Genomic DNA, 26,822 nt, shown 5'->3' with positions numbered 1-26,822 from the left:
GCCACAAGCATCCCAGAAGATGGTGGCCATAACCTTTCCAGCTGAAGATACGTTTATGCTTTCTTTGGTGCAGATTCCCCGCTTGCAACCCATTGTTTTGACTCTTCCTTGGTCTCAAGCTAGTAGTGATGGATCCATGTTTCGTCTACTGTAACGAAACAATGTAAAAATTTCTCTGGATTCCGTTGAAACAGCTTCAAGCTGTCCTTGCAACAGTTCACATGTTGATGCTTTTGATCTAGAGTGAGTAAATGCGACACCCATCTTGCGGATAGTTTTCTCATATGTAAACATTCGTGTAAAATATTCTGTACGCAATCATCTGAGATGCCCACAGCCTTAGCAATTTCACACACCTTCACTCTTCTATCATCCATCATCACCATATCATGGATTTTTTCAATAATTTCTAGAGTAGTGACTTCAACAGGGCATCCAGAACGTTCAGCATCACTTGTGTCATATGGTCACTTTGAAAGTTACTAAACCGCTTATAAACCGTTCTAATCGAAGGCGCAGACTCACCATAATGTTTATCAAACTTAGCTTTGGTTTCCTGAGCTGTTTTGCCTTTCAAAAAAGTAATGTTTAATCACTACACGAAATTCTTTGTCATCCATTTTTCACAAATCATGGTACTTGATCGATTCAAATGAATGCCAAACACAGAGTAATAGATCTATCTGACTGAAACTTAGTGTGTGATCCTTCAACAGTTGCCAGCAACTAAAAATAACCTCGATATGTACTGGTGGCACCATCTCTTAGACTTTGCACGGACTTATTGAACAGCCATCATACGCTAGTTCAGTTGAGATGCCTACAATCTCAGCAATCTCACACACTTTCACTCGGTGGTCATCGATAATGATACCATGGATTTTGTGAATCATTTCCTTCATAGTGACTTCAGTCAGGCATCTGGAGCACACTGCATCTCTGATGCACTTACGACCACGTTTAAACTCATTTATCCAAAAATAAATAGTCCTTAATGCTGGTGCAGAGTCCCTATGAACTGCATCTAACTCGCCTTTGATCTGTGCAGCTGTCCATCTCTTCAAATAAAGGTGTTTTAGCACTGCACAAAACTCGTTTTTCTCCATTTTTATGAAAAATGCAAACAGTCATTTTATATGTTTGCCAAACGAGAACTATGCATCGCACGTGGCTAAAATAAAATATCTTTTTCATGACAGGGGGTCATGAAAAAGATGATATGTGCCAACACTGGTATGAATGAATGAATTGTGTTGCTGTCTATTGGAAATTTACCAAACTTTTCAAACAACCCTCATATTGTAAACTTATAGCATATTCATACCATGGATGGTCTAAAAATTTTTGTTCTGTTTTAATTAATTTCATTTTTTTTTGTATTTTTATTGATTTTGTTTACATAGTCCAGAAACTTTGATCTAGAGTCAAATATAGAACTTTTTTCAAGGCCACTTAGGCCTCTTTATTAAGCAGGATGGTGGAAAATAAAGTCCATTCCCCCTCCCACCTAAAAACAACCACAAACATCCATGCCAATGGTAGAATTTGAACTTGCAGCCTCATGGTTGGAGAGCAGGCACACCAACCACTCAGTCAACCAGGCCCACTACACAATGCTGATTCAAGAGATTCAATAAATTAAAGATACCAAGAAATTATATACTTAGTTTAATCCTTTATCCAAGTGTAAGCAAACAAACTTTGCGCCTGAAGTATTTTCAGGACTGGGGCAACCTGTGGTATGACTTCACATCACTTGCCTTAGCAACCCATAATGCATATAATACTATGCATTATGGGAAGGGTAACTACCCAGACTGGTTTTGACCTTTATTGAGGTCTCTTTAGTGGGAGCCAGACCCAGAGGCGATATGAGTTTGGCAACTTGTATATGGAAATATGACTTCTGCATTACTTCAATCTTAGTATCACCTCTGGGTCTGACTCCCACTGAAGAGACCTCAATAAAGGTCGAAATCAGTCTGGGTAGTGACCCTTCCCATAATGCATAGCATTATACATGTCTGCAAGGAGATGCGCTTTGCATTATGGGATACTAAGGCAGGTGATGTGAAGTCATACCACCTTTACCACGAGTTGCCCCAGTCCTGAAAATACTTCAGGCGCAAACTTTGTTTGCTTACACTTGGATAAAGGATTAAACCAAGTATATAATTACTTGGTATCTTTAATTTATAGTATAATCAAGTGGAAAAACTTCCAACAAGAGATTCAAGATTAAAACAATTAACTGAAGGCTTATGAAACTCAACTGATCATAAGCTACAACAATCTCTGAGACCCTCTAAGATTGTTGTAGCTGTTATATTTATCACAATTTTTCTCTGTTTATTTTAATGTCAAAGGTCTTGATAACCTGCATTTAGTCCAAACCCAGAAAGTTCTGGATTTGCACTAATTTTATCTTTAATAATTTTTTTAGCTATTTCTCTAGCATACTTAAAATATTTACTGGAATACTCAGCAGGGAAATTAATTCTTGCATTCAGTTTTATATTACTAAAGGTTTCTTCACAAATAAATAACATCAATTAGTGTCTCAAGTCACTCTGTCCATCTGCAAGAAACAACATGGGAATGAATGAAGCAATTTTGATGAAATTTGATATTTAACTGCCATGTGAATATTAATCATTTGATATGAACATGATTTCACAATCATCTTCTTGCCTTTTGTTTATTTATTAAGGAGAAATTAAGAAATATACCTTAATACTGAATAAATCTGCAATGTTATTGTTACATTTCCTAAATTAAATTGGTAAAATGGTGGTCCTCTAAAACCATAATTAAGCATTTCAGCCTGGATATTAACTACTGCTGACTATGTCATTAATACTTTTTTCAAAATAATTACTCAACATATCCTAAATTTTTTATATCACCCTGGTGAACTTAGATTCCTTTTATATTTTTAAGTGTTCTTTTCTCAATTTCTAAGATTTATAGTAGCCTTAGAAATCTGCCAAATTAACTGTTATCTTCTATATTCTTTATATGATTCTTTTCTTTAGCTACTTTTACATATTTTTTTTTGTATCTATCTATCAATATATCTTATTTTTAAAAAAAAAAGGCTCTAGACATTTAAAGGTTAAGCAGCAAATCATATAGTTTCCCAATTTATTAAAAGCATTTACGATCATAGCAGCAAATCATATAGTTTCCCAATTTATTAAAATCATTCCAGATGAAAAGCATTTACGATCAGGTACCAAACTATCATTCATGTAAAAATAATAAAAAGAAATCAAGAAGTGAAAAAACAAAAATAAATAAATTTATAGATATATAAATAATTAAAAAAAAAAAAAAAAAAAAATATATATATATATATATATATATATATATATATATAATCTGCTGGAGACTGCCTCCTTTTGGCCACTTTGCTCAGAGATTTTTGGATGATGCAACATTATTATTCCAGAAAGTGATGCTTCAAAATTTCAAATTACAATATGAAAAACTGGCTCATTATTTCATGACTGTTATTCTATAATCATCTTAAATGAAATTTTCGTAGAATGTAAAGATTAAGCACCTCTATTAAAATTATGCCTTTTTTGTTCCTCTCGCTCCAAATTTTCAATAATTTCCTTTTCTTTTCTTTGTATTTCTTCATCATTCAGCAGTTCATGTCTTAGAAGCAGCTGCTGTTCTAACCACAGTCGCTTTTCTCTATCTAGCTCCATTTCTGTCTTTAGGATATCCTCAAGTGCAGGTGGTGGTGGAACATGCTGTTCATCTATTTGAACAAAACTGAAATTCATCACAAACTGAGATTATCTAATTAAGAAAAAAATAACAAATTTTTGTTTAAAAAATGTTAGTTTTTGTTAAGTTCCTCAGATTTAATAAATTTAAAAATGATACACATTTCTTAGATTTTATGTTAATAATATGAATCTGTCAAAAAAAAAAAAAAGTCTTCCTCAAAATTTGAAAGATATTAATGGTTTTTTTTTTCCAAGAGTGTTTCATGGTAACCAGCTCTATGGTATAGTTGTCACTGTTTTCAATCTGGAGTTATATTGCCTGATTAAAATGCAATAAATGCAATGCATATGATATGTTAAACACCTTTTTTTGCAATATCGTATAGCTAACTTCTTTCAGTTGTGACTGCAGTTTTTCTTTAAGGTTTCTATTTTTAGAAAACAGCCGGAGAAATTTTATAGCATCCTGTTAAAACAACTAATTTCCCGCTTTGCTGCAGCAATCCCACAGAATTGACCAGTATAAAATGAATAATATGTGAAGAGAATGACCATCAATATCTATGAAACATCAAAGAGAGGAAAAGTAAGTGTTGACTGATTTCTAATCACTGGTATAAAATCTGAGTATGTGTCAAAATTTTACATATTGCTGCCAAAAAATAAATAAATAAAATAAAAAAAAGCAAAGACATTTTTGGCTCTTATTAAGAAAAACAACAACAACAAAATAAAAAAACAGCTACTTTGTTTTGAATATGGTTTAGTTTGATTTTAATGGTAAAAGTGAACAAAATAATGTAGCACACTCAGTAACACTATTAACATAACTAGATCATATACGTACACACACACAATAAATCAGGCAAAGAAATAAATCACTAAATACAAGAATCATCATTCTCTGACATGCATCCTCAACAGGTGTACAGAATACCATGATATGGTCAATTCTATAATAGATGCATAGGGGTCGCAGGAATCATTTGTTGATAGTTAGCTATAGTGACTTTTCTTTAGAATAGTATTATCATGCATATGGAATTTTGCTAAGAATTTTTTGATAATTTGTTACAGTGAGAGTCAACCACAGCACAACATAACAATTGTGTCTACATTATTATTATCATCTCCCCCTTTCAACAATTTTCTTCAACATAAATATGTTCTTCATCAGGTCTCCAATATGGTAAAGTGGTTAGTGTCCATCATAGCAAGTGAGACCATCAACCTGCTTATAGGTATAAAGTGGCTTGAAAAAGTTCCATGTTTAGTCTCTAGAGCATCGGTTCCCAACCGGTGGTAAGCATACCCAGCACATAACCCTGGGGTTATGTGCTGGGCCATTCAGGGGTACACAAAAAATAATCAGTAATGGTATAAAAACAAGTAAACTATTTTACATTAAGATAGGCACTGAACAAAAGTGTCAGTATTTAAAAACAGCTATTTTAAAAACAAGGGGTACAATTTATAGAAATGAGTTTAAAAAGGTACACAAGTGGAAAAAAGGTTGGGAACCACTGCTCTAGAACAAGGTTTCTGAGCTATGTAAAATTAAATAAAAATCCTTAGTACACTCATGGTACAAATGTACCATAGGTTTACATATAACCTTTTGTGAAAGGGGGGAGGGGAACAGCATCAATTCATCTAGATCTTTGTCTTCCTTTGGATCATTCTCCTACAATCTGGCATCAAACACCCATTCTGCTAACCTTTCCTCTCCGAAAATTTCATTTTAATGATTCTGCCATTGATGCTGTTTACTATTCTAATTTTCCTCAGAAATTTCCTCTCTGTTGTCTACATCTTTGATCAGTTGTTTCATTTCCAATCCAACTCTCAGTTCTAGAGGCTAAAATGTTTGTTAAAATACATTTTAAAATGATAAAGCCAAATTATAAATATAATTTATGACATCAAAAAATAATAATAAATTACATAACAGTAACTGTGTGAGTTTTAAGACATGAATATGTGAAATGCTTTATCTCCACATATGCAATACAGAAATAAAATGTTGGATGATATTGGAGTTTATTTTGCACTTGGTTAGACTATAATAAATTTAGTTTAATCCTTTATCCAAGTGTAAGCAAACAAAGTTTGCGCCTGAAAATATCTTCAGGACTGAGGTAAGGTGGTACATCCCTCGTCAACTTGTAGCAAAGGTGGACCAGGCTCTCATCACTCCTTGTGCTTTGTATTATGGGAGGTACTGAGACATTTCCATGCGGACATGTATCCTGCCATGCATTAAGGGAAGGGCTGCTACCCAGACTGGTTTCGACCTTTATTGAGGTCTCATCAGTGGGAGGCATACCCAGAGTGGTGATACTAAGGCAAAAGCAATGGAGAGGTCATATTTACCTATACAAGTTGCCAACCAGTGTACCACCTTATTATTAAATTACTCTGGATTTAAAGAAAAATGTTGGAAGTTTATTTTGCACTTGGTTAGACTATAATAAATTTAGTTTAATCCTTTATCCAAGTGTAAGCAAACAAAGTTTGAGCCTGAAAATGTCTTCAGGACTGAGGTACACTGATTGGCAACTCATATAGGTAAATATGACCTCTCCATTGCTTTTGCCTTAGTATCACCACTCTGGGTCTGCCTCCCACTGATGAGACCTCAATAAAGGTCGAAACTGGTCTGGGTAGTGGCCCTTCGCTTAATGCATAGAAGGATACATGTCCGCAAGGAGATGTGCTTTGCATTATGGGAGGTACTGAGACAAGGAGTAATGAGAGCTTGGTCCACCTTTGCTATGAGTTGCACCACCTTACCTCAGTCATGAAGATATTTTCAGGCGCAAGTGTTGTTTGTTTACACTTGGATAAAGGATTAAACTAAATTTATTATAGTCTAACCAAGTGCAAAATAAACTTCCAACATCTTTCTCTAAATATCCAGAGTAATTTAATAATAAGGTGGTACACCGGTTGGCAACTTGTATAGGTAAATATGACCTTTCCATTCCTTTTGCCGTAGTATCACCACTCTGGGTCTGCCTCCCACTGACGAGACCTCAATAAAGGTCGAAACTGGTCTGGGTAGCGGCCCTTCCCTTAATGCATGGCAGGATACATGTCTGCAAGGAGATGTGCTTTGCATTATGAGAGGTACTGAGACAAGGAGTGATGAGAGCTTGGTCACCTTTGCTATGAGTTGCCAAGGGATGTACCACCTTACCTCAGTACTGAAGATATTTTCTGGCACAAACTTTGTTTGCTTACACTTGGATAAAGGATTAAACTAAATTTATTATAACGTAATGATGTCATTATGCTCTAAATTAAACCCACTCATGAATAAAATAACACTGATAAAGTTGATTCATTCTAATTATGAGATAAATTAACTGTTGTGGGCCTGAGAAGCAAATTCAAAACTTAACTACTTAGAGCAACTGTTAATTCCAAATCCACTTGGACTTGTTCTACCCAAGTACATTTGGAGATCTGTAAATAACTTCATTCCTGTAAATGAATGATTTATATATATATATAGAATAAACTATGCCTGCCTACATGTGCTTAATGATGTGACAGGCAATCTTCACATAGAAAAGATGTGGCTTTAAATGAGAACTATATCATCCAAAGGCACAAACAATGTAATTAATGAGCAAACTAGCTTGCATATATAACTGCTTAATTTATTCATAACATATTGACTATAGCTGACTCTTGCTTTAACAAACTAATGAAATGTTCTGACTCTCACTAGACACAGTGCTAGGCTAAAAAAAAAAAAAAACAGTATGGCAAACTATTTCCATGGTCCCTACAAGTTGCTATAGTGAGACTTTTTTTTTTTTTTTTTTTTTTAATGCAGATGATAAAGGAAGCATGCCAATTACTGTGCCTCTCCACATCATGACTTGAAAGAATGACACTCATTAATCATACTACCAAATAGCATAAATAATGTAAATTAATTGTTTTGTTTGCATATGCACGTAATGCTAATTGTAAGTTACTTGCAATTAGCAAAAAATCTGATGCGGTCAACTCTCACTACTGCAGACACTACAGCATTATAAAAAAAAAAAAAAAAAAAAAAAAAAAAAAAACTCACTGCAACAGTGTTGAAAAATCTTGATCAAAAACCTATAGGCAAAATGCTAATCTAGAGGAAATTCATTAGCAAACTATCCACTATACCAGGCTATTTTTGCAGTCTCCACAAGTTTTCTATAGTGAGAATATAGACTTTAATATCATTTAGATGATAGCAGAGATTTTTTTTATTACTTTCTATGTAAATCTCACTTATGAGAGGCTGTAAATCTATCATACTTTTATCACATCATCTTAGCCGAACAATAAATAAATGAAACTATGATATAAAGATATGGTTGGCTCTTACTATAGACAACTCCAAAAGACTACAGAAATAGTTTGTTATAATGGGTGGCTTGCTACAGTGAATTTCTTTTAGCACAGTGCTGTGCTAAAAGAAATTTTAAATCTTAAATCATGTGAAATCTTAAATGAAAGGTTTAATTTGTCATAAAACATTTCATTCGGGATTTAACTAGGATACCAAAATTTCCCAAAGAAGTGTTTGTATATGGGTATAAATGAAACTATAAATAACGTATTAGTCCTTTGTTTTGTAAATTCTTCTAAATTTTTTTATATTGTTAACTGTCCTGTGAATGAAAGACAAAAATTGAAACTTAGTGAGAATTGTAATGGAACGGGAAAGGTTAGATCAAAGTTCACAGTGAAATAATCGGCTTAAAGACGTAACCTGAGGCAGTAGCATGTGCGAGGTCCATGCGAGATATCCACGGCGAAAACATAACGAGGAAAAGATAGAACCAAGTGCAAAAGGGTTAGGTGCCATGAGGAATCAGTGACGTAGTAGGGAGAGCAGCTACGTGAGGATATAAGAAGTTGGGCAGCGTGAACTCGGGGGGATTTTTTCGCTTCTTATCCTTTTGGCTTTCAAGTACCGGTGGAAGTCGTTCGAGCGGTTGGGCGGGAAGAACGATGGTCAGCAGCAGCTATGCAGCGAGGTAGTGTTCCAATACGGACATAACAACGGTGCAGGTAGACTATCAGCGAGGACTGAAGTTTCATGCCAAACCACAAGGACCTATCCAGGTAGAGCAGTTTCGCCCACATCAGCAAGGTGATTCATGAACGTAATCACAAGTTGGTCGTATCTGAAGATAACGGACCGTAGAATGAAAAGACTAGCCACTTGAATTCAGAAAATTGTTCGAGAGGAGATGCCAGCATGATCCAAATGGTCGGTAATGTAAAACCTTTCTAGTTCCATTGTATTCTGAACAAAGCTAGAATGTAGAAAAGTGCTGGTATATTATGTGATAGGACTTATTAACTGACAGCAGGACTCTTAGTATTTTAATCCACTAGCTGATTGTTGTAAATTCTATAGGTGTGTTGTAGTAGAGTTTGATATTGAATTGTTGAGGCATGTCACAGTCTAATAGCCTTAGAATGAATGTAATAATCATTTGCATAATGTGTTAAATGATTGTGAGTAGGACATCTTAAATTGATATTGTCTTTTGATGTGAGGTATTGATTGTGGTAAGACTTTTGTCTGGTTAAACAGCATTACATGCAAGTGTAACTCAGCTTAGTTAAGTGTAATTGTGATAATTGTGTAATGTACTAAAGAATGAATACACATTCCTGTTTTCTTTACCTTATGAAATTGCCTGATCTCTGAAATCAATGCACCGCTCATTATGATTAGGACCTGTACGAATTCAAACGTGGGGGGATTAGCCACGACTGTGTTTAGAACAAGTTCATTAAGGGTTTGAAATTAGGTATATTAATAGCTAAATTCCAGAGTCATAGGTTAGTCTGGTTGTTAACTCTCTGACAAAGAGACTTCTTTTGTATAGGAAATAAGATGGCGCAGCTTTAACAAACAAATTTTCTTAATTCCAAAAAAAGGAGTTAATTCCAGACTTGCATCCAAAGAAATTTGGCTCAAACCCGAGTTGTTCTCTTTGTTTGCTGAGATTTGCACACATATCCAATAGAAGGAGCGGTCACAGAAAGGATAGAATTTAGTTAAAGCAAATTGTAGTAGTAGAGGAGCTTAAGAAGGACAGAATACTATAAAAGCTAGAATTAAAGAAGTAATGAATAAAAAGAGAGTTAAGACAAATATAATCAATAAGATATGTACACTGTACCTATGAAACTTTGGTAAGGATTTTTAAACATAGACAGACTGTGTTAATTGCTTGATCATAACATTACTTAGGTTTCTAAGGTTTTGCAAATAATTTAGTATTATTCAGAAAGTCTCCTGAATATTTTATAGATGCTACTTACTTTGCAACATTTGGGAGGTGTGACTGGAGGGAGTGCATAAGGGTCAAAGCTGTATAACCACATAACCTTTAAAGGAATGCGGAGAACCGACCAGAGCTTTTGCCTAATGTCCAATCTTCACCTTCTTGTGGTGCACCCTGTTGGGTATCTACCTGGATACTGAACAAACGAGGATAGGCTGGCAATTTGGAATTTAGCCGACGAAATTGTATTCCTATTGGCTTAAACCAATATAGAAAATGATGGTACAACATGACAAAATTTCATGCCGGCTGGGGCATCGCCCGGTTAAACAAGGCCCTCGTTGTTTTCGCCAGGGAACCAGGTTGAACAGCAAAAAGTCAGCTACTGGAACAAATCTGAAAGCCCACCCCCAACTCAACATCACCAGAGTTAAAGATCGGTACTATCAACATAAGAAGCCTGAATGGCAAGAAATGGAGCTAGCTGAAGAATTAGATAAGTAGCAGATCGACATAATAGGAGTGACTGAAACAAAAAAGACAAAAACTGGTGAGATCTTTCTGAGCAATAAATACAAAATATTATATTCAGGAAATGACAATCAAGGAAAGGAAGGAGTAGCCATAGTATTCAACACAAAATGCGAAGCTAATCTTCTTGAATGGTAGGCAGTCTCAAGTAGAGTGATGTGGGCAAATATCAGAATGGGGGAATTGGACAATGAGACTTAATAGTGCCTATGGTCCCATAGAAGGTTCTACTAAGGTAGAAGTGAAGGAATTTTTTTGAGGCTTTAGAAAAAATAAGTGACACAATGAAAAAGGAAAAGTTCGTCCTTGTTGGGATCTAAATAGCAGAGTAGGAAATGATTCTCAGATACAGAAAAATATTTTGGGAAAATTTGGAGAAAAGAGCAAACCTAATAATAATGGCAAATACCTGTTGGATTTCTGCTCAGAACATAGACTGGTTATTACTAACACCATGTTCCAACATAAAAATGTGAACAAATTCACATGGAGAGAAGAAGCAAGGAATAAGAAAAGTCTCATTGACTATGTTATTGTTGATAGTGATGTTTACTTCCTGGTGCAGGACACCAGAGTGTACAGAGGATTTGAAATTGGAAGAGATCACTATTTAGTCTTGAGCAGGATAAAATTGAATTTCATATTGAAAAGAATAACATGTAAGAAAGTTTTAAAGTGAATAAAAGTTGAGCAGCTCTCAGATGTGAACTGTAGACTAAAATACACAAAGATTATTGAAGAAAAAATGAAAGAGTTTGAGAACAGTAACCAAACCTTGAAGAGTCAGTGGCAAGCCTTGAAGAAAACCCCGATTGATTCAGCCAGAGAGGTACGTGGTGAGATTGTCTGCAAGGATAGAAAAATCAGAACTCAGGAAGTTAAAGAGGCAGTGAAAGCAAAGAAAGAAAGCATATCAAAAGTTATTCGCAAATAAGTCGGCTTTTGCTCTTAGAGAATACAGAGACAAATGTAGGAAAGCTCAATATTCAGTAAAACTAGCTAAACAAAAGTCATGGGAAGACTTTGGTAAGGACATAGAAAATAAATATCAAGAAGGTGGTAAGATATTCTGGAGGTTGTTGAAGTTTAGAAATGGAGAAAAGGTGACATGAAAACAGGAGAAAAAGATATCCTTGGAGTATGGGGTAATTACTTTGAAAAACTGCTAAAAGAAACAAGCAGTGATGATAGCACAGTGGTAAAAAACACTGACCAGGCATGCGGTCAGGAATAGATATCCATACTTGAAGTAGAAAAAGCCATCAAAGGCTTGAAATGTGGAAAGGCAGCAGGAGTAGATGATATTCGACCAGAAATGCTGAAGTATACTGGTATAAAAGTCTTACAATGGCTGCACTTCATAGTTCAGAAAGCCTGGACAGAAGGACGAATTCCCGATGATGGGAGTAGAGCTCTCATAGTACCCATATATAAAAAGGGAAATAAAACTGAATGCAAGAATTACAGAGATATTTCCCTACTGAGTGTTCCTGGCAAGATTTATGCAAGTATACTTGAGAAACGGTTGAGAAGAATTGTGGAAGAAAAGCTTGGTGAAGAACAAGCTGGATTTCAGGCCAAATAGAGGATGTCAGGATCAGATCTTCACTTTACGACAAATAGTTGAGAAAGCATGGGAATATAACAAAGATCTGTATGTAAGTTTTGTCGATCTGGAAAAGGCATATGACAAGGTGCCAAAAGAAAAGCTATTCAATACCATACAGTTATTATATGGTGTCAATGGGGCATTATATCAACAATACTTAGTCTTTGAGTTATATGTCAGCAGTTAGAATTGAAGGAAGTACAGGAAGATGGTTTAATGTTAAATATGGTGTGAGACAAGGATGTACATTATCCCCTCTGTTATTCATTATCTATATGGATCACATTATGAAGGAAAGTGGTATTAAACATGATATCAGAATTGGAGATGTTAATGTCAGCTCTTTGCTTCATGAGGATGATGTTATACTTCTAAATAAATCTGCTATAAGTTTACAAGATTTCCTGTCAAAATCGAATAACTGTTGTAATAGATATGGCATGAAGGTCAGCATTAAAAAGACAAAGACAATGAAAATAGGTAGAATTGTTGAAAATGTCAACTGTGTTGTGAATGGGGAACCTGTGGAACAAGTAACACATTTCAGCAACTTAGGCATGATTTTTACTGAAGATGGTAAATTAAATATGGAAATAGACAACAGAATCAACAAAGCTGGTATGGTTAGGCAGTCAATTGAATAAATTCATATGGAATAAGAGAGAAATTAGTCGGAACACTAAATTAGCTGTATACAAGACAGTGTTCAACTTATGGATCTGAGAGCTGGGTCAGAAGTAAAACACTTGACCAAAGACTAGAGACCGCAGATATGAGTGTCCTGAGAAAGATTAGAGGCATGAACAGATGGCATCAATGGCAATATCATATTAAAAACGAGGATATCAGGAAAGAACTTGACATTGTCAGCATCCGGGTATGCGTTAGCAGAGCTAATATCAGGTGGTATGGTCACTTAAACAGAATGGGCGAGGAAAGATTAGCAAAACAAGTGTTCTCTACCAGGTCGGCAATAAAATGACTCAGAGGAAGGCCAAGATATAGGTGGATTGATACGGTACAAAGTGCCTTAGAGGAAAATATAAGATCTGATAATGTTGGAGTCTTGACAGGTTTCCTCTAGACTGATTTGGAGGAAAATTGTAGATAGGAAGTTAGTAATGATGTAAATTTTCCATGTAGTACTATCATATCCTGTACACCCCGTGAGGGTACATGTCAGGAATATGATGATGATGATGAGGTTTATATGAAACCAAGTTACTCAGCCATGACAAGCCAATGAGCCTAACACATTAAGACAAGATATATATATATATCTCGAGTGGTGCAAAGTACCAAATGTAAGTACCAAAGTATCAACTAATCAGTATCTCATTAGTGTTCGTGAAGATTTTGGAAAAGTTGGTTAGGACTCACATTCAGAAATGGAATTGACTGAAAATCTGTACTTTGCAATGACAGTTTACTAAGGGAAAGTCATGTTTTAGTAACTTGCTCACATTCTATAATAATTTTACCACTGAGTTAGACAAGGGGAATGGATACACTGTGAAAGTTTTGGATTTTGCGATCTTGACAGAGAATATGGGATTGGATTATAAATATTGGCATGGATAAGAGGATGGCTGACTGACAGATATCAAAAAGTGGTTCATGAAGGGGTGAATTCAAGGTAACAAGTGGCGTACCTCGAGAATCAATTCTTGGTTCATTGTTATTCAATCTACAATTAATGATATTAGAAAGGATTTGACATGTGACATACAACTATTTGCTGAGATGCAAAGATAAGTAGGGTAATCAGGAGTGCTGCTGATATGCAGTACTTGCAGAATGATTTGAATAGGCTGAAATTGTGGGCATGTGAAAATGGCTGTCATTTCAATGTTAAATGTAAAGTCATGCACTTTGGTGTAATTAGATATCCAATGTCATATTGTAATGGTGGGATTATGCTTGAAGAAACTGATGAGGCTAGGGATTTTGGAGTTTTAGTAAACAGTAATTGGAAGTTCAAGGATCATATAGCAAAAACTGTAAATAAAACTCAGAGAATAATTTTAATGCTGAAACAAACCTTGACAAGTAAAGATAAGGAAGTCATTTTGCTCTTTACATGGCCTTGATAAGACCTCACTTGCACTACTGTGCACAGGTCTGGTCTCCTGGTTTCCATGGTGATTCTGATATGGTGGAAAGAGTGCAAAACTAAAACTGCAGACACTAGCAAACAGAATAAAGAGGGGTGATATGATTGAGACTTACAAACTTCTGACAGGGTTATACAGAATTTCAATAGATGGAATTTTTTCATTTTATGGAGGGTGGGGAAAGGAGGCAAGGGCATCCATGGAAGTTGAAAATGAATGCTGTCAAGAAGGAAGTTAGGGTTAAATTTCTCTCTCATAGAGTAGTGTGTGATTGGAATGGATCATCATTGGATGTGTGAATGAATTCAAAAATAAGTATGACAGGTGGTGCAAATAGTATGGCCTCCCTTGATGAGTTCTTGATTCCCTGGAAGTCTTTCTGAATAGTTTGATGGATTAATTTTTTGCCATGTAATTACTGCTAAGCAAATGAGATTTCTTTGATATTATACTTCGCATACTATTACTTCTTCCTTTATGTATTAAGTTCTATGATCTGCTAAGTGCGAGTAACTTGGTTTAATTTTGATAATGTAATAATATCAGGGTAGTTAATCCTATCTATGTAGCTAGCAATCTGGTTGTTTTGCTTTTAAGGGAAGAATAAAATCTATGTTCTCACAAAAACATGGACTTTTTTGGAAGGGAAAAATAGGGACTGGAAACTGTGTGAGCTCGATAAATCAAGCTTCTGTTCAAGGCTAGTTTATTGAGTTCATGCAGAGTTACAAACGTCCCATGAGAAGTAGGCAGAAAGACAAAACAAAATCTTTCCAATGGAAGGACAATGCCACTACTGACTGCACTACAGAAGTGCTGCTATTGCTATTATACTAAAAAAATTAATTTAGCTACAAATATAGAAGTTTTTTAATTTTTTTGGTGGACTTTGTTGAGAAATATATCTAAAACCTTCCAGGCACACCACAATTTTTAGTCAAAGCCAAAATATTCTTAGAGCTGCAAATTAATGAATTACCAACTTTATGTTCAGTGGCTACTTAGTAAAACTGAACTGTTTTACCCCAGCAGCAGTGTGATGCAAAGTTCTCTCTCCATCCTCCCCCGAATGTTTTTAATGACCATTTTGTAATTAATTCAAGTATATAATTTCAACAAAATCCTAATCATCAATGAATAAAAAAAAAAAAAAAAAAAAAAAAAAAAAAATTGACACATCTCATAACAATAAGAATTTATGCTTCCAAGAAAAAATATAAAGATATAAAATTTCATAAGAAACATACCAGGATCAATTACAGCTTCACTGGGATCGATTCCCAAAAAGTTAGAACGTCTTTTCCACAACTCTTTCTTTATCCGTTTTGTAGAATTGACTCGCACTAATGAAGCTGTCTGTAAAATTGCAAACAATATCACCGGTAGAAAATTCAGCAAGCAAGTAATCTGGAGAAAATCAAATTGCATATTTCATCTAACAATTTAAAATGCAGCTTAGTATAAGTAATTTCATTGAATCAGTTAACCAAATTACCTTTTCTTTCAACTTCCCCTCATCTAATGCTGGAGGTGGTGGGGGTTTTTCTTTAGGCGGCTCTAACTGTCGAGGAAGAATATCAAAATCATCTACAAAAATTTCATCTCCTTGCATTAGGTCTAATGAAATATCCTGGACATCAGGAGCTGTGGAAAACTGTAAAAAAAAAATTTTTAAATACATTCTTAATCATAGCGGTGATTATGATGAAAGAATGATCATGTGCTTGTCTGGTTCAAACTTATTAAGTGTGTACAAGAATGTCTATATAAATATATGTAGCATTAGATATGAACAGGAATTTGAAAGTTGTAGAAATGGGTTATGGAGACTATAAAGGTGAGTATACAAAAAGCATGGAGGCAACTTATGTATGGAACAGAGGAGTAGTCAGGAATAAAGGAGTAGAGTTTGCTCCCTTGGTGAATACATTGTGGACTCAGATTATTAGCATTAGTGATACCTAGCCCTCAGAAGCAGACATACAGTGGTACTGAGTGAAAAAGGTACAGTATTTTTAGGAAAGATAGACAGAATAGGAGGAGCATGATTCTAATGATATCAGATGATCTCAGTGCAGTTAGGGCAGAAGGCTATGATTGCAATATTAGTAACAACTGTCTATGTAGCAGTAAATTTGGAGCCATATGGTGTGAGAAAGAGTATAACAAGATCAAATACATGGTATTTAATGATGGAATGCACTATCAATTAAAACTAATGGGTACTAAACAATTAATCTTCGTGGGTGACTTTGATTGAGTAAGTAGAAGCAAAATCTCATGAGAAGAATGAAGACAAATTTATTCAGCTGTTGTGAAATATCTTCCTTAAGCAGCAAGTGATAGAAGGCTCTACCAATCGACCAACCTTTGCCGGCAAAGGTTGGTCGATGTAAAGTCTCTGCTACTAATGGCTCAGTTAAGTAAGTTTGAGCCGGCAAAGGTTGGTCGATTGGTAAAGTCTCTGCTACTAATGGCTCAGTTAAGTAAGTTTGAGCACGGTTAGTAGTTGGAAGGGGGACCAATCGTTCGATGCTGTTGGCACACTCTCCCTCGATGAGTCTTTGGACTCCCTGGAGGTGTCAAATAATAATAATAAAAGGAACTTGAGGTCAAACAGTATTAAATCTCATAAGGGGAGAGAGAGAGAGAGAAAGAGATTTTAGTTAAAAATGTCGTTGTTCTGCTTCCAGCTGGTGACAGTGATCATGCTATAATGGCCTGGAAAGTAGCTAAGTGTATGGATATTCCATTTGCAAAATATTACATACTGGACTACAAAGCAGGAAATTATGATAAACTGAGGAGAATAGCAGAAATGTATGGGAAATATTTTTTTAATACTTCCCATGCAATATTGGAATGTGCCCGTAGAGTTGGAAGAATAAACAGGGTGGGAGTGAAATGGATGTGCAATCTTAATCTTATTGTGCATCCATTTCACTGTTATTTCACACTTTTTTAAAATTTCACTTATGAAATTAAAAAAAGAAAAAAAAATGCCACAGAAGGAAACTGAGTGCATTAGGATGATGATGTCAGTTATGAAAATTATAAGGCAGAGGTGTTGCAACTATTGTACAGAAAGCTGTGTATGAAAAGAAACTGACTCTAAAGACAACCCAAAGAATTCTATTGCTATGTTACAAGTAAAAGGAAGAATGAATGTAAAAGAATGATTCTTCTGAATAAGGGTGTTATGTGGATGCTAGTTGCAGAAGAGATTGTTCAACTAATGAGTGCCCATTTTGCTACCTCTATACTGGAGATGAGGAAACTCAGATGGAGGTATAAAGCTGCTGCATAAAAAATAAGAATTTGGCAAAACGAGCTGATGAGATATAGTACAGATGCTAAAAGAGTATTCAGTTTGGCTGGCTGTGCCTTTGACCTGGTTGTATAATTTGAATCTCAGCACAAGAGTAGAAAGAATGTATAATAATTATCGCATTTCACCAAGGGTGGTGAAGATTTTGGAAAAGTTGGTTAGAGCTTAGATACAGAAATGGGTCTATACTTTGCAATAAACAGCATTCCTTTACTAAGGAAAGATTATGTTTGAGCAACTTGCTCACATTTTGAAATAATGTTAACATTAAGTTAGACACAGGTAACGTATACACTATAATACTTTTGGATTTTGCTAAAGCTTTTGACAAGATAAAGCATGGAAAGTTGTTGAATAAGTTGAGGATATGGGATTGAAATTATAAACTATTAATGTGGATAAGAGGATGGCCACTGAGATATCAAAAAATGGGGTACAGAGGATGTGAGTTTGCAAAATTTAAGGTGACCAGTAGCATACTCCAGGAATTAGTCCTTAATCCATTGTTATTCAGTCTTTACATTAATGACATTGGGGAAGGATTTGACAGAGACATATGCTATTTTTGTTCATGATGCAAAGATAGAGTAATTGGGAATGCAACTGACATACAATATAACTGCAGAACGATTTGAATTGTGGCTTGTGAAAATGGCTGTCAGTTCAAAGTTAGTAAATGTAATGTTATGCACTTTGGTGTGCATAACATTACATTACATTGAACTGGCTAGGCTATGGATCTTGAAGTTTTAATAGATAGGAAGTTCAGAGCCATACAGCAAAAATTGCAAATACAACCCAGATAACTACAATGCAGAAATGAACATTGACATGCAAGGAATAAGGAAGTCATTTGCCTCTTTATGAGGCTTTGCTAAGACCTCCCATCTGAATTTCTGCATGCAGATTTGTTTTTTTGTTTTCTGAGGTGATGCATATACAGTGGAGAGGGGGATAGGAGAAGAGAGTGCAAATGAGTGTTAAGTTGAAAATTAATGCAATAAAAAAAGAGGTGGTGCATGACCAGAACAACTTACCATTGGAGGTGGTGAGTGCAGATAATGTGAGTGAATCCATCACCTCCAAAGAGAATGAACACTTGTGACAAAGAGACTTATTATTACAAGACACTGAAGGTCTCTTGTAATAATAATAACAACAATATACATAATTAGAATAGGGGATGCTTAAGGATCCAATCTATAAAACTAGAAGGAGAAGAATGCAGAGAAATGACTGGGATATCTGATCTAATGTCCACTCCTCACCTCCTCCTGGTGGAGCCCTATCAGGTATCCACCTGGATACTGAATGAATGTGGTACAACATGGCAGAATTTCATGCCAGCTGGGACATTGCCCAGTTAAACTCATTGTTTTCATCAGAGAATCAGGGCAAAGAGTAGCACAAAGTTAGCCACTTGAGCAAATCCCAAAACACATCCCAACTTAACATCAGCAGAGATAAAGATTGGTACAATCAACATAAGAAGCATCAATGGAAAAGAAATGGATAAGTACCAGGTTGACATAATAGGTGTGAATGAAACAAAGAAGACAAAAACTTAGTAACAGATACAAATGTTACATTCAAGCAATAATCAAAAGAAAGGAATAGCTATAATATTCAACGCTAAATATGAAGAAAATCTTGAATAGCAGTCAATATCAAGAAGAGTGATGTGGACAAATATCAGAATAGGGAACTGGACAATGAGATTTATTTGTGCCTATGATCTCAGAGAAAGTTCTACTAAAGAAGAAATAGGAATTTTTTGAGAAGTTAGAAAAGACTGCTATCACAAAAAAAGCAGAGAAGGAAACAATTATCAGACATACAGAAATCTTTTTGGGAAATTTGGAAAAAAGGTAAAGCTAATAATAATGGTAAGTACCTGAGAGATTTTTCTTCAGGACATGGATTAGTTATTACTAACACCATGTTCCAACAAAATGTGCATAAATTCACATGGAGAGATAATGCAAGAAATAAAAATAGTCTCATTGGCTATCTTATTGTTGATAGTGATGTTTTCCCACTGGTTCAGGACAAAAGAGTATACAGAAGATCTGAAATTTGAAGATCGCCATTTAGTATTGAGTAGGATAAAACTAAATTTCATATTGAAAAGTGTGTGTGAGAAAGTTTTAAAACAAATCAAAGTTGTGCTGCTTTCAGCGGTTTACTGTAGATTAAAATACACACACATTATTTTTTTTAAAAAAAAGAAAGAGTGAAAACAGGAACCAAACATTGGAGATTTAGTGGCAAACCCTGAAGAAAACATTCATTGATTCAGTCAGAGAGGGAGGCATGTGGTGAGGTAGTCTGCAAGGATAGAGGGAAAAAAAAAAAAAAGAACTCCATCATGGACTCAAGAAATTAAAGAGGTAATCAAGGAAAAGAAGAAAGAGTATTGAAAGTGCCTGGCAAGTAACATAGATTGCAATCTTAAAGTGTGTGTGTGTGTATACACACACACACACACATATATATATAATATATAGTAGAGAGAGAGAGAGAGAGAAGCAAAGGAATGTGTAAACATAGCTAAAAGTCATGGAAACACTTTGGTAAGAACATAGAAAATAAATATCAGGAAGCTGTCAAAATATTCAGGAGGCTATTGAAAAAACTTAGAAATGGAGGAAAGAGCCATAAAAGGAATCAGAAATGGTAAAGGTGGCATGATGATGATAAAGATATTCTAGATGTATGGAGTAATTACTTTGAACGATTGCTAAATGAAACAAGCAGTGACAACCCAGTGGTGGTAGAAAACACTCAACAGGAATGCAATCAAGAATACATATCCACGCTTGAAGTAAAAAAGCCCTTAAAAACCTGAAATGTGGAAAGGCAAGCTGGAGTAGATGACATCTAACCAAAAATGCTCAAACATGGAAAGTGCACTGCATAATTCAGAAGGCCTGGTCAGAGGGTCAATCTGGATGAGTGGAGTAGAGCTCTCATAGTGCCCATCTATAAAAAGGGAAATAAAACAATGTAAATACAGAGATATTTCCTCACTGAGTGTTCCTGGTAATATTTATGTAAGTATATTTGAGAAATAGCCAAGAAAAAATGTAGAAGGGAAGCTTGGTGAAGAACAAGCTGGATTCAGGCCAAACAGAGATTTTCACCTTAAGACTAATAGTTGAGAAATCAACTATTAGTTGATTTCTCAACTATTAGTCTTAAGGTGAAATAAATCATGGGAAGATAAAAAGGATCTGCATATAAGTTTTATAGATCTGACAAAGGCATCTTGTCATAAATGATATGGTGTAAATGGACATGTATCAAGCAATATATAGTCTCTATTTGAATTTTTAGTCAGTAGGTAGAATTGAAGGAGGTACAGGAAGATGGTTTGATGTTAAATCAAGTGTGCAACAAGGGTGCACATTATCTTCATGTTATTCAAAATCTCCAAAATGTGATTCATCCATATAGATGAATCACATTATGGAGTAAAGTGATATGAAAGCTAATATCAAAATTGGTGATGTTAATCTCAGCTCTTTACTTTGTGCAGATGTTATACTTCTATAAAAATCCTGTCCACATCTGTAGGGTTCCCTGTATAAATTGAACAAGTGCCATAACAAACTTGGTATGAAAAGCAACAAAAAATAAATAAATAAAATAAAATAAATAGATAATGAAAATAGGCAGAAATATTGATTATATCAACAGCATCCTGAACACAGGACCTATAAAACAAGCAAAACATTTCAGTTATTTAGGAACAATTTTTAGTGAAGATGTCAAATTAAATAAGGAAATAGACAACAGAAAAAATTTATGTGGAATAAAAGAGAAATTAGTCAAAATACTAAACGAATAGTTTATAAGACAGTGCTCAAACAAATTTTAACTCATGGATCTGAGAGCTGGGTTAGAAATAAAACAGTTGATCAAACACTGCAAACCACAGATGGCATCAGTAACAGTATCATATTAAAAATGAGGATATTAGGAAAGAACTAGTCACTGTTAGCAGAGCTAATACCAGGTGATACAGTCACATAAACAGAATGGAAGAGGAAAGATTAGCACAAGTGTCTCTGCCAATTTGGCAAGGAAAAAAAAAAAAAAAAACAGGCACAAATTTTGCAGACACATATTTCATTTGCAAATCTTTTGTTAAAATTCACTGCACAAACTCCAGCAAATTCGTCTCTTCAGAAACTTGCTCATGGTCTTTCAACGATCTTCACTGATTACCTGGCAAACCTTTTCAATGTTTTCATCATTTCTACTTGTCGAAAGTTAGCCAGATCGTAGTTGGTCTTCAAATGACATGTCCTCCCCATTTTTGAAATGAGAAAACCATTTGTAGACCTGCATTTCATCAAAGCATTGTCTTAAAAGGCTCGTGAAGCATAACAATAGTTTCAGTGCAGTTTTCACACACACTCTCTCTGTTCCTTGTGGTCAGTCATCACAAAATCACCAAACTTGCTTGTAAGCACTAATGAAAAAAAAAAAAAAGCAGACTGGCAACGAAAACTGCAGACACACACAATACCGAGTAGCAACATCTGTAATTAGAAAATGTGTGTGCATCAAGTTAGGATTCCAGTTATTTTTGGGTACCCCCTCATATCTGATAAGATGACGCTTGTATATCTTTAAGTTAACCCATTCTAATTAATTATACAGTTGATAAAAAATCCTCATGGTTAAAAACAATAATAATAAGATAAAAGTTCCACATTGCTATTAACCTTATTTTGGTAATATTAAAATAACTATTGGGTGCTTAAGGGTCAAAACTGTATAACTGAGAGGAGACCTCCACACAGCCTTGAAAGGAATGCTGAGAACCGACCAGGATTTCTGACCTAATATACAATCCTCACCTTCTTATAGTACACCCTGTTAAGTATCTAACTAGATACTGAATGAATGAGGATGGGCTGGCAATTTGGGATTTAGCCAACCAAATTGTATACTCTTATTGGCTTAAACCACAAACAAAATGATGGTACAACATGACAGAATTTCATGCTGGCTGGGGGCATCACCTGGTTAAACTTGGACCCATTATTTTCACCAAGGAATTAGGGGACAAACACAAAAAATCAGCTACTGCAAATCTTGAAACACACCCCAACTCAACATCACAGAGTATAAGATTGGTACTATCAACATAATAAGTCTGAATGGCAAAGAAATGGAGCTGGCTGAGGAATTGGATAAGTACCAGACTGACATAATAGGGTGACTGAAACAAACAAAACAAAAACTGGAGAGATCTTTCTAAGCAATAAATACAAAATGTTATATTCAGGCAATAACAATCAGGGAAAAGAAGGAATAGCTATAGTATTCAACACTAAATACGAGGCAGATCTTCTTAAATGGCAGGCAGTCTCAAGTACAGTGAAGTGGCATATATCAGAATAGGGAACTGGACAATGAGACTTATTCTATGGTCCCACAAAAGGTTCTATTAAAACAGAAGTGGAGGAATTTTTTGAGGCTTTAGAGAAAGCAACTGACACAATGAAAAAGGAAAAGTTGGTGTCCTTGTTGGGGATCTAAATAGCAGAGTAGGAAATGATTGTCAGACATACAAAAATATTTTGGGAAAATTTGGAGAAAAGAGCAAAGCTAATAATAATGGCAAATACCTGTTGGATTTCTGCTCAGGACATGGACTGGTTATTACTAATACAATGTTCCAACATAAAAATATGCATAAATTCACATGGGGAGAAGAGACAAGGAATAAGAAAAGCCTCATTGACTATGTTATTGTTGATAGTGATGTTTTCTCACTGGTGCAGGACACTAGAGTGTACAGAGGATTTGAAATTGGAAGTGATCACCATTCAGTCTTGAGCAGGATAAAACTGATTCTCATGAAAAGAAGAACACACAAAGTTTTAAAGCAAATAAAAGTTGACCAGCTCTCAGTTGTGAACTGTAGACTAAAATACACGAACATTATTCAAGAAAAAATGAAACAGTTTGAGAACAGGAACAAAACCTTGGAGATTCAATGACAAGTCCTGCAGAAAACATTGACTGATTCAGCCAGAGAGGCATGTGGTGAAGTTGTCTGCAAGGATAGAAAAATCAGAATCTCCATGTTGGACACAGAAAGTTAAAGAGGCAGTGAAGGAAAAGAAGTTCCTGGTGAATAAGTCAGCTTGTGCTCCTAGAGAATACAGAGACAAATGTAAGAAAGCTAAACACTGTAAAACTAGCTTAAACAAAAGTTTAAGACTTTGGCAAGAACAGAGAAAATAAATATCAGGAAGGTGGCAAAATATTCTGGAGGCTGTTGAAAAAGCTCAGAAATGGAGGAAAGCATGCTGTAAAAGGAATTAGAGATGATAAGGGTAACATGAAAACTGGAGAAAAAGATATCTTTGAGGTATGGAGTAATTACTTTGAAAAATTGCTAAATGAAACAATCAGTGACAGCATAGTGGTAGAAAACACTCAAAATGCATGCAACCAGGAATACATATCCATACTTGAAATAGAGAAGCACCAAAAGCCTGAAATGCAGAAAGGCAGCAGGAGTAGATGATATTCGACCAGAAATGTCGAAGAATGGTGGCATAAAAGTTTTGCAGTGGCTGCACTGCTTCAGAAGGCCTGGACAGAGGGGCAAATTCCAGATTATTATTCGAGTAGAACTTCATAGTACCCATATACAAAAAGGGAGATAAAATAGATGTATTTCCCTCCTGAGTGTTCCTGGTAAAATTCAAACAAGTATACTTGAGAAACGTTTAAGAAGGATTGTGGAAGGGAAGCTTGGTGAAGAACAAGCGGGATTCAGGCCAAATAGAGGCTGTCAGAATCAGATTTTCAATTTAAAACTAATAGTTGAGAAATCATGGAAATATAATAAAGATTTGCATTTACGTTTTATAGATCTGGCAAAGACATATGACAGGGAGAAAAGCAATTTAAAATGCTACAGTTCTATGGGGTATTATATCAAGCAGTTAGAATTGACGTTTGATGTTATACCTGGTGCCAGACAAGAATGTACATACCCCCCCCCCGTTATTCATTATCTATATGGATCACATTATCAAGGAAAGCAGTATTAAACCTGATATCAAAATTGGAGATGTTAATGTCAGCTCTTTATTTTATGAAGATTATGTCATACTTTTAAATAAATCCAGTACACATCTGCAAGATTCCCTGACTAAATTGAATAACTGTTGTAATAAATTTGGTATGAAATCAGCAATAACAAGACCAGGACAATGAAAATAGGCAGAAACATTAAAAATATCAACTGCATCGTGAATGGAGAACCTATAGAACAAGTAAAACATTTCAGATACTTAGGCACAATTTTTTGTGAAGACGGTAAATTAAATATAAAAATAGACAACAGAATCAACTGAATAAATTTATATGGAATGAGAGAAATTAGTCAAAACACTAAATTAGCTGTATACAAGACAGTGTTCAAACCAATTTTAATTTATGGATCTGACAGCTGGGTTAGAAATAAAACACTTGACCAAAGAGTAGAGACCAATGATATGAGAGCCCTGAGAACGATTAGGGGTGTGAACAGATGGCATCAATGGCAATATCATATTAAAAATGAGGATATTAGGAAAGAACCTAACATTGTTAGCATCCAGGAATATTTTAGCAGAGCTAATCTCAGGTGGTATAGTTACTTAAACACAATGAGAGAGAGAGGAAAGATTAACAAAACAAGTGTTCTTGTTCTCTGCCAGGGTGGAAGGAAAAAGACTCAGAGGAAGACCAAGATATAGGTGGATTGATGCAGTAAAAAGTGTCTTAGAAGTCAGAAATATAAGATCTGATAATGTTGGTCTTGACAGATTACAGATTGATTTGGAGGAAAATTGTTGATAGGAAGTTAGTAATGATGTAAGTTCTTCACGTAGTACTTTCATAATATCCTGTACATCCAGTGGTGAGCTATGGAAATTTTAACAAAGGGCTGCATCATTGAGGGAAAAAAAAAAAAAAAAAAAGCCGTATTTCATACAAAAACTTTTATTAACGCAGCTTTTGTACAATTCCAATCAAAAAGTATGAGAGGAAAATCACCCTCTAAAGGCTATCAATTTTAAACAAATATTTCATGATCTAAACATCAAATATTTGAACACTATCAACTGTGTTAATTTATCTTAGAAAAACATTTTTTAACTATCAAAATATAATAAGAATAAAATCTTTTATAAAACATTTGATTGGCTACTGGTTTTACCATACAATTGGCTACCAGAAGGGTAAAGATAGCACATGCGCTTATTTTATTTTCAAACTTGAGCGCATTCGTAATAGAGGAGTTGAAACAATAATTCCAAATAATCTACACACTGCCGAATAGATTAATTTTTGTTAGGTAACCATGAGGTTTTCGCTTAATATGTTTCAAAAAAAAAATAATAAAAGTAAACAAGAAGAACAAGGGGCTCGTAAATCTGAGAAACATTTAACAAAGGGCGCACGCGAGCCACTAATAGCTTGCCACTGTGTACATCCCTTAAGGGTACATCAGGATTTTTATGATGATGATAAAATAAGAATAAAACCACAGCAATAGTCAATTATTCTGTTAGAATATAAACTCAATTCTCTCTCTCTCTTTCTTCCCATCTCTCCCTCCTCCACTCCCCAAGTCTGTTCTCAATAATAGCAAAATATAGTAATTAACCAGAACCATTACATTTACATGAAATGGTAAATCACAACAGTAATAATAAACCCATTCCACAGCAAATAAACTTTGACGATTAAATTTTAAAAAAGAAAAAAAAAAAATCAGCTAACGCCTTTTTATTCCCGTATACGGGAGTAGGCGAGGCCATTTAGCCCTATCTAACTTTTGGAGACTGAGTGGGCAGTTCAATTTCCACTGGTACCAATCAGAGATAGATGGCCCAAGGCTATCACTAATTAAACGGTACACAGTGAAGAGAGACGGCTCAAATGTGCCGCCATCCCGTGGTTCCTAACCCTAACACAATATATTTAATGTCTGAAATAATGTGGGTTCTACGGTCGATTTTCTTGAGTTTACGGGACGAAAAACCCGCTTGCCCGTGCCAGAGATCGACTAACTCAGGAACCGGTCGAAAAAAGGCTTAGAAAAATTTCCTCTAGTCGCCGACTAGACTCGAAACTAAGTCTTCCTTCGTACGGTCAAGCACCGTGGTATGCAAACGCCAC

The 26,822-nt window shown here is 35.2% G+C and overlaps 1 protein-coding gene across 5 annotated transcripts in view; it reads right to left on the bottom strand.

Moving 5' to 3' along the window:
* The window catches only part of LOC150106665 (uncharacterized), a 272,404-nt gene that overhangs the window by 60,766 nt on the left and 184,816 nt on the right, over positions 1–26,822 (bottom strand). For all 5 annotated transcript variants that reach the window (XM_090393265.1, XM_090393267.1, XM_090393264.1 and 2 more), the window contains 3 exons: positions 15,789–15,947; positions 15,541–15,649; positions 3,566–3,769 (listed from right to left, as the gene is read on the bottom strand). In XM_090393265.1, the coding sequence (XP_090249391.1) occupies positions 3,566–3,769; positions 15,541–15,649; positions 15,789–15,947 (472 nt within the window). The remainder of the gene's footprint in view (positions 1–3,565; positions 3,770–15,540; positions 15,650–15,788; positions 15,948–26,822) is intronic.

The sequence above is a fragment of the Typopeltis vanoorti genome, chromosome 5, assembly GCF_054136105.1.
Source record: "Typopeltis vanoorti isolate ZY-2024b chromosome 5, IOZ_Tvanoo_1.0, whole genome shotgun sequence".
In the NCBI taxonomy this organism is placed as follows: domain Eukaryota; kingdom Metazoa; phylum Arthropoda; class Arachnida; order Uropygi; family Thelyphonidae; genus Typopeltis; species Typopeltis vanoorti.
The sequence above is the reverse complement of the archived record's forward strand: the minus strand, read 5'-3'. Positions and strand labels throughout refer to the sequence as shown.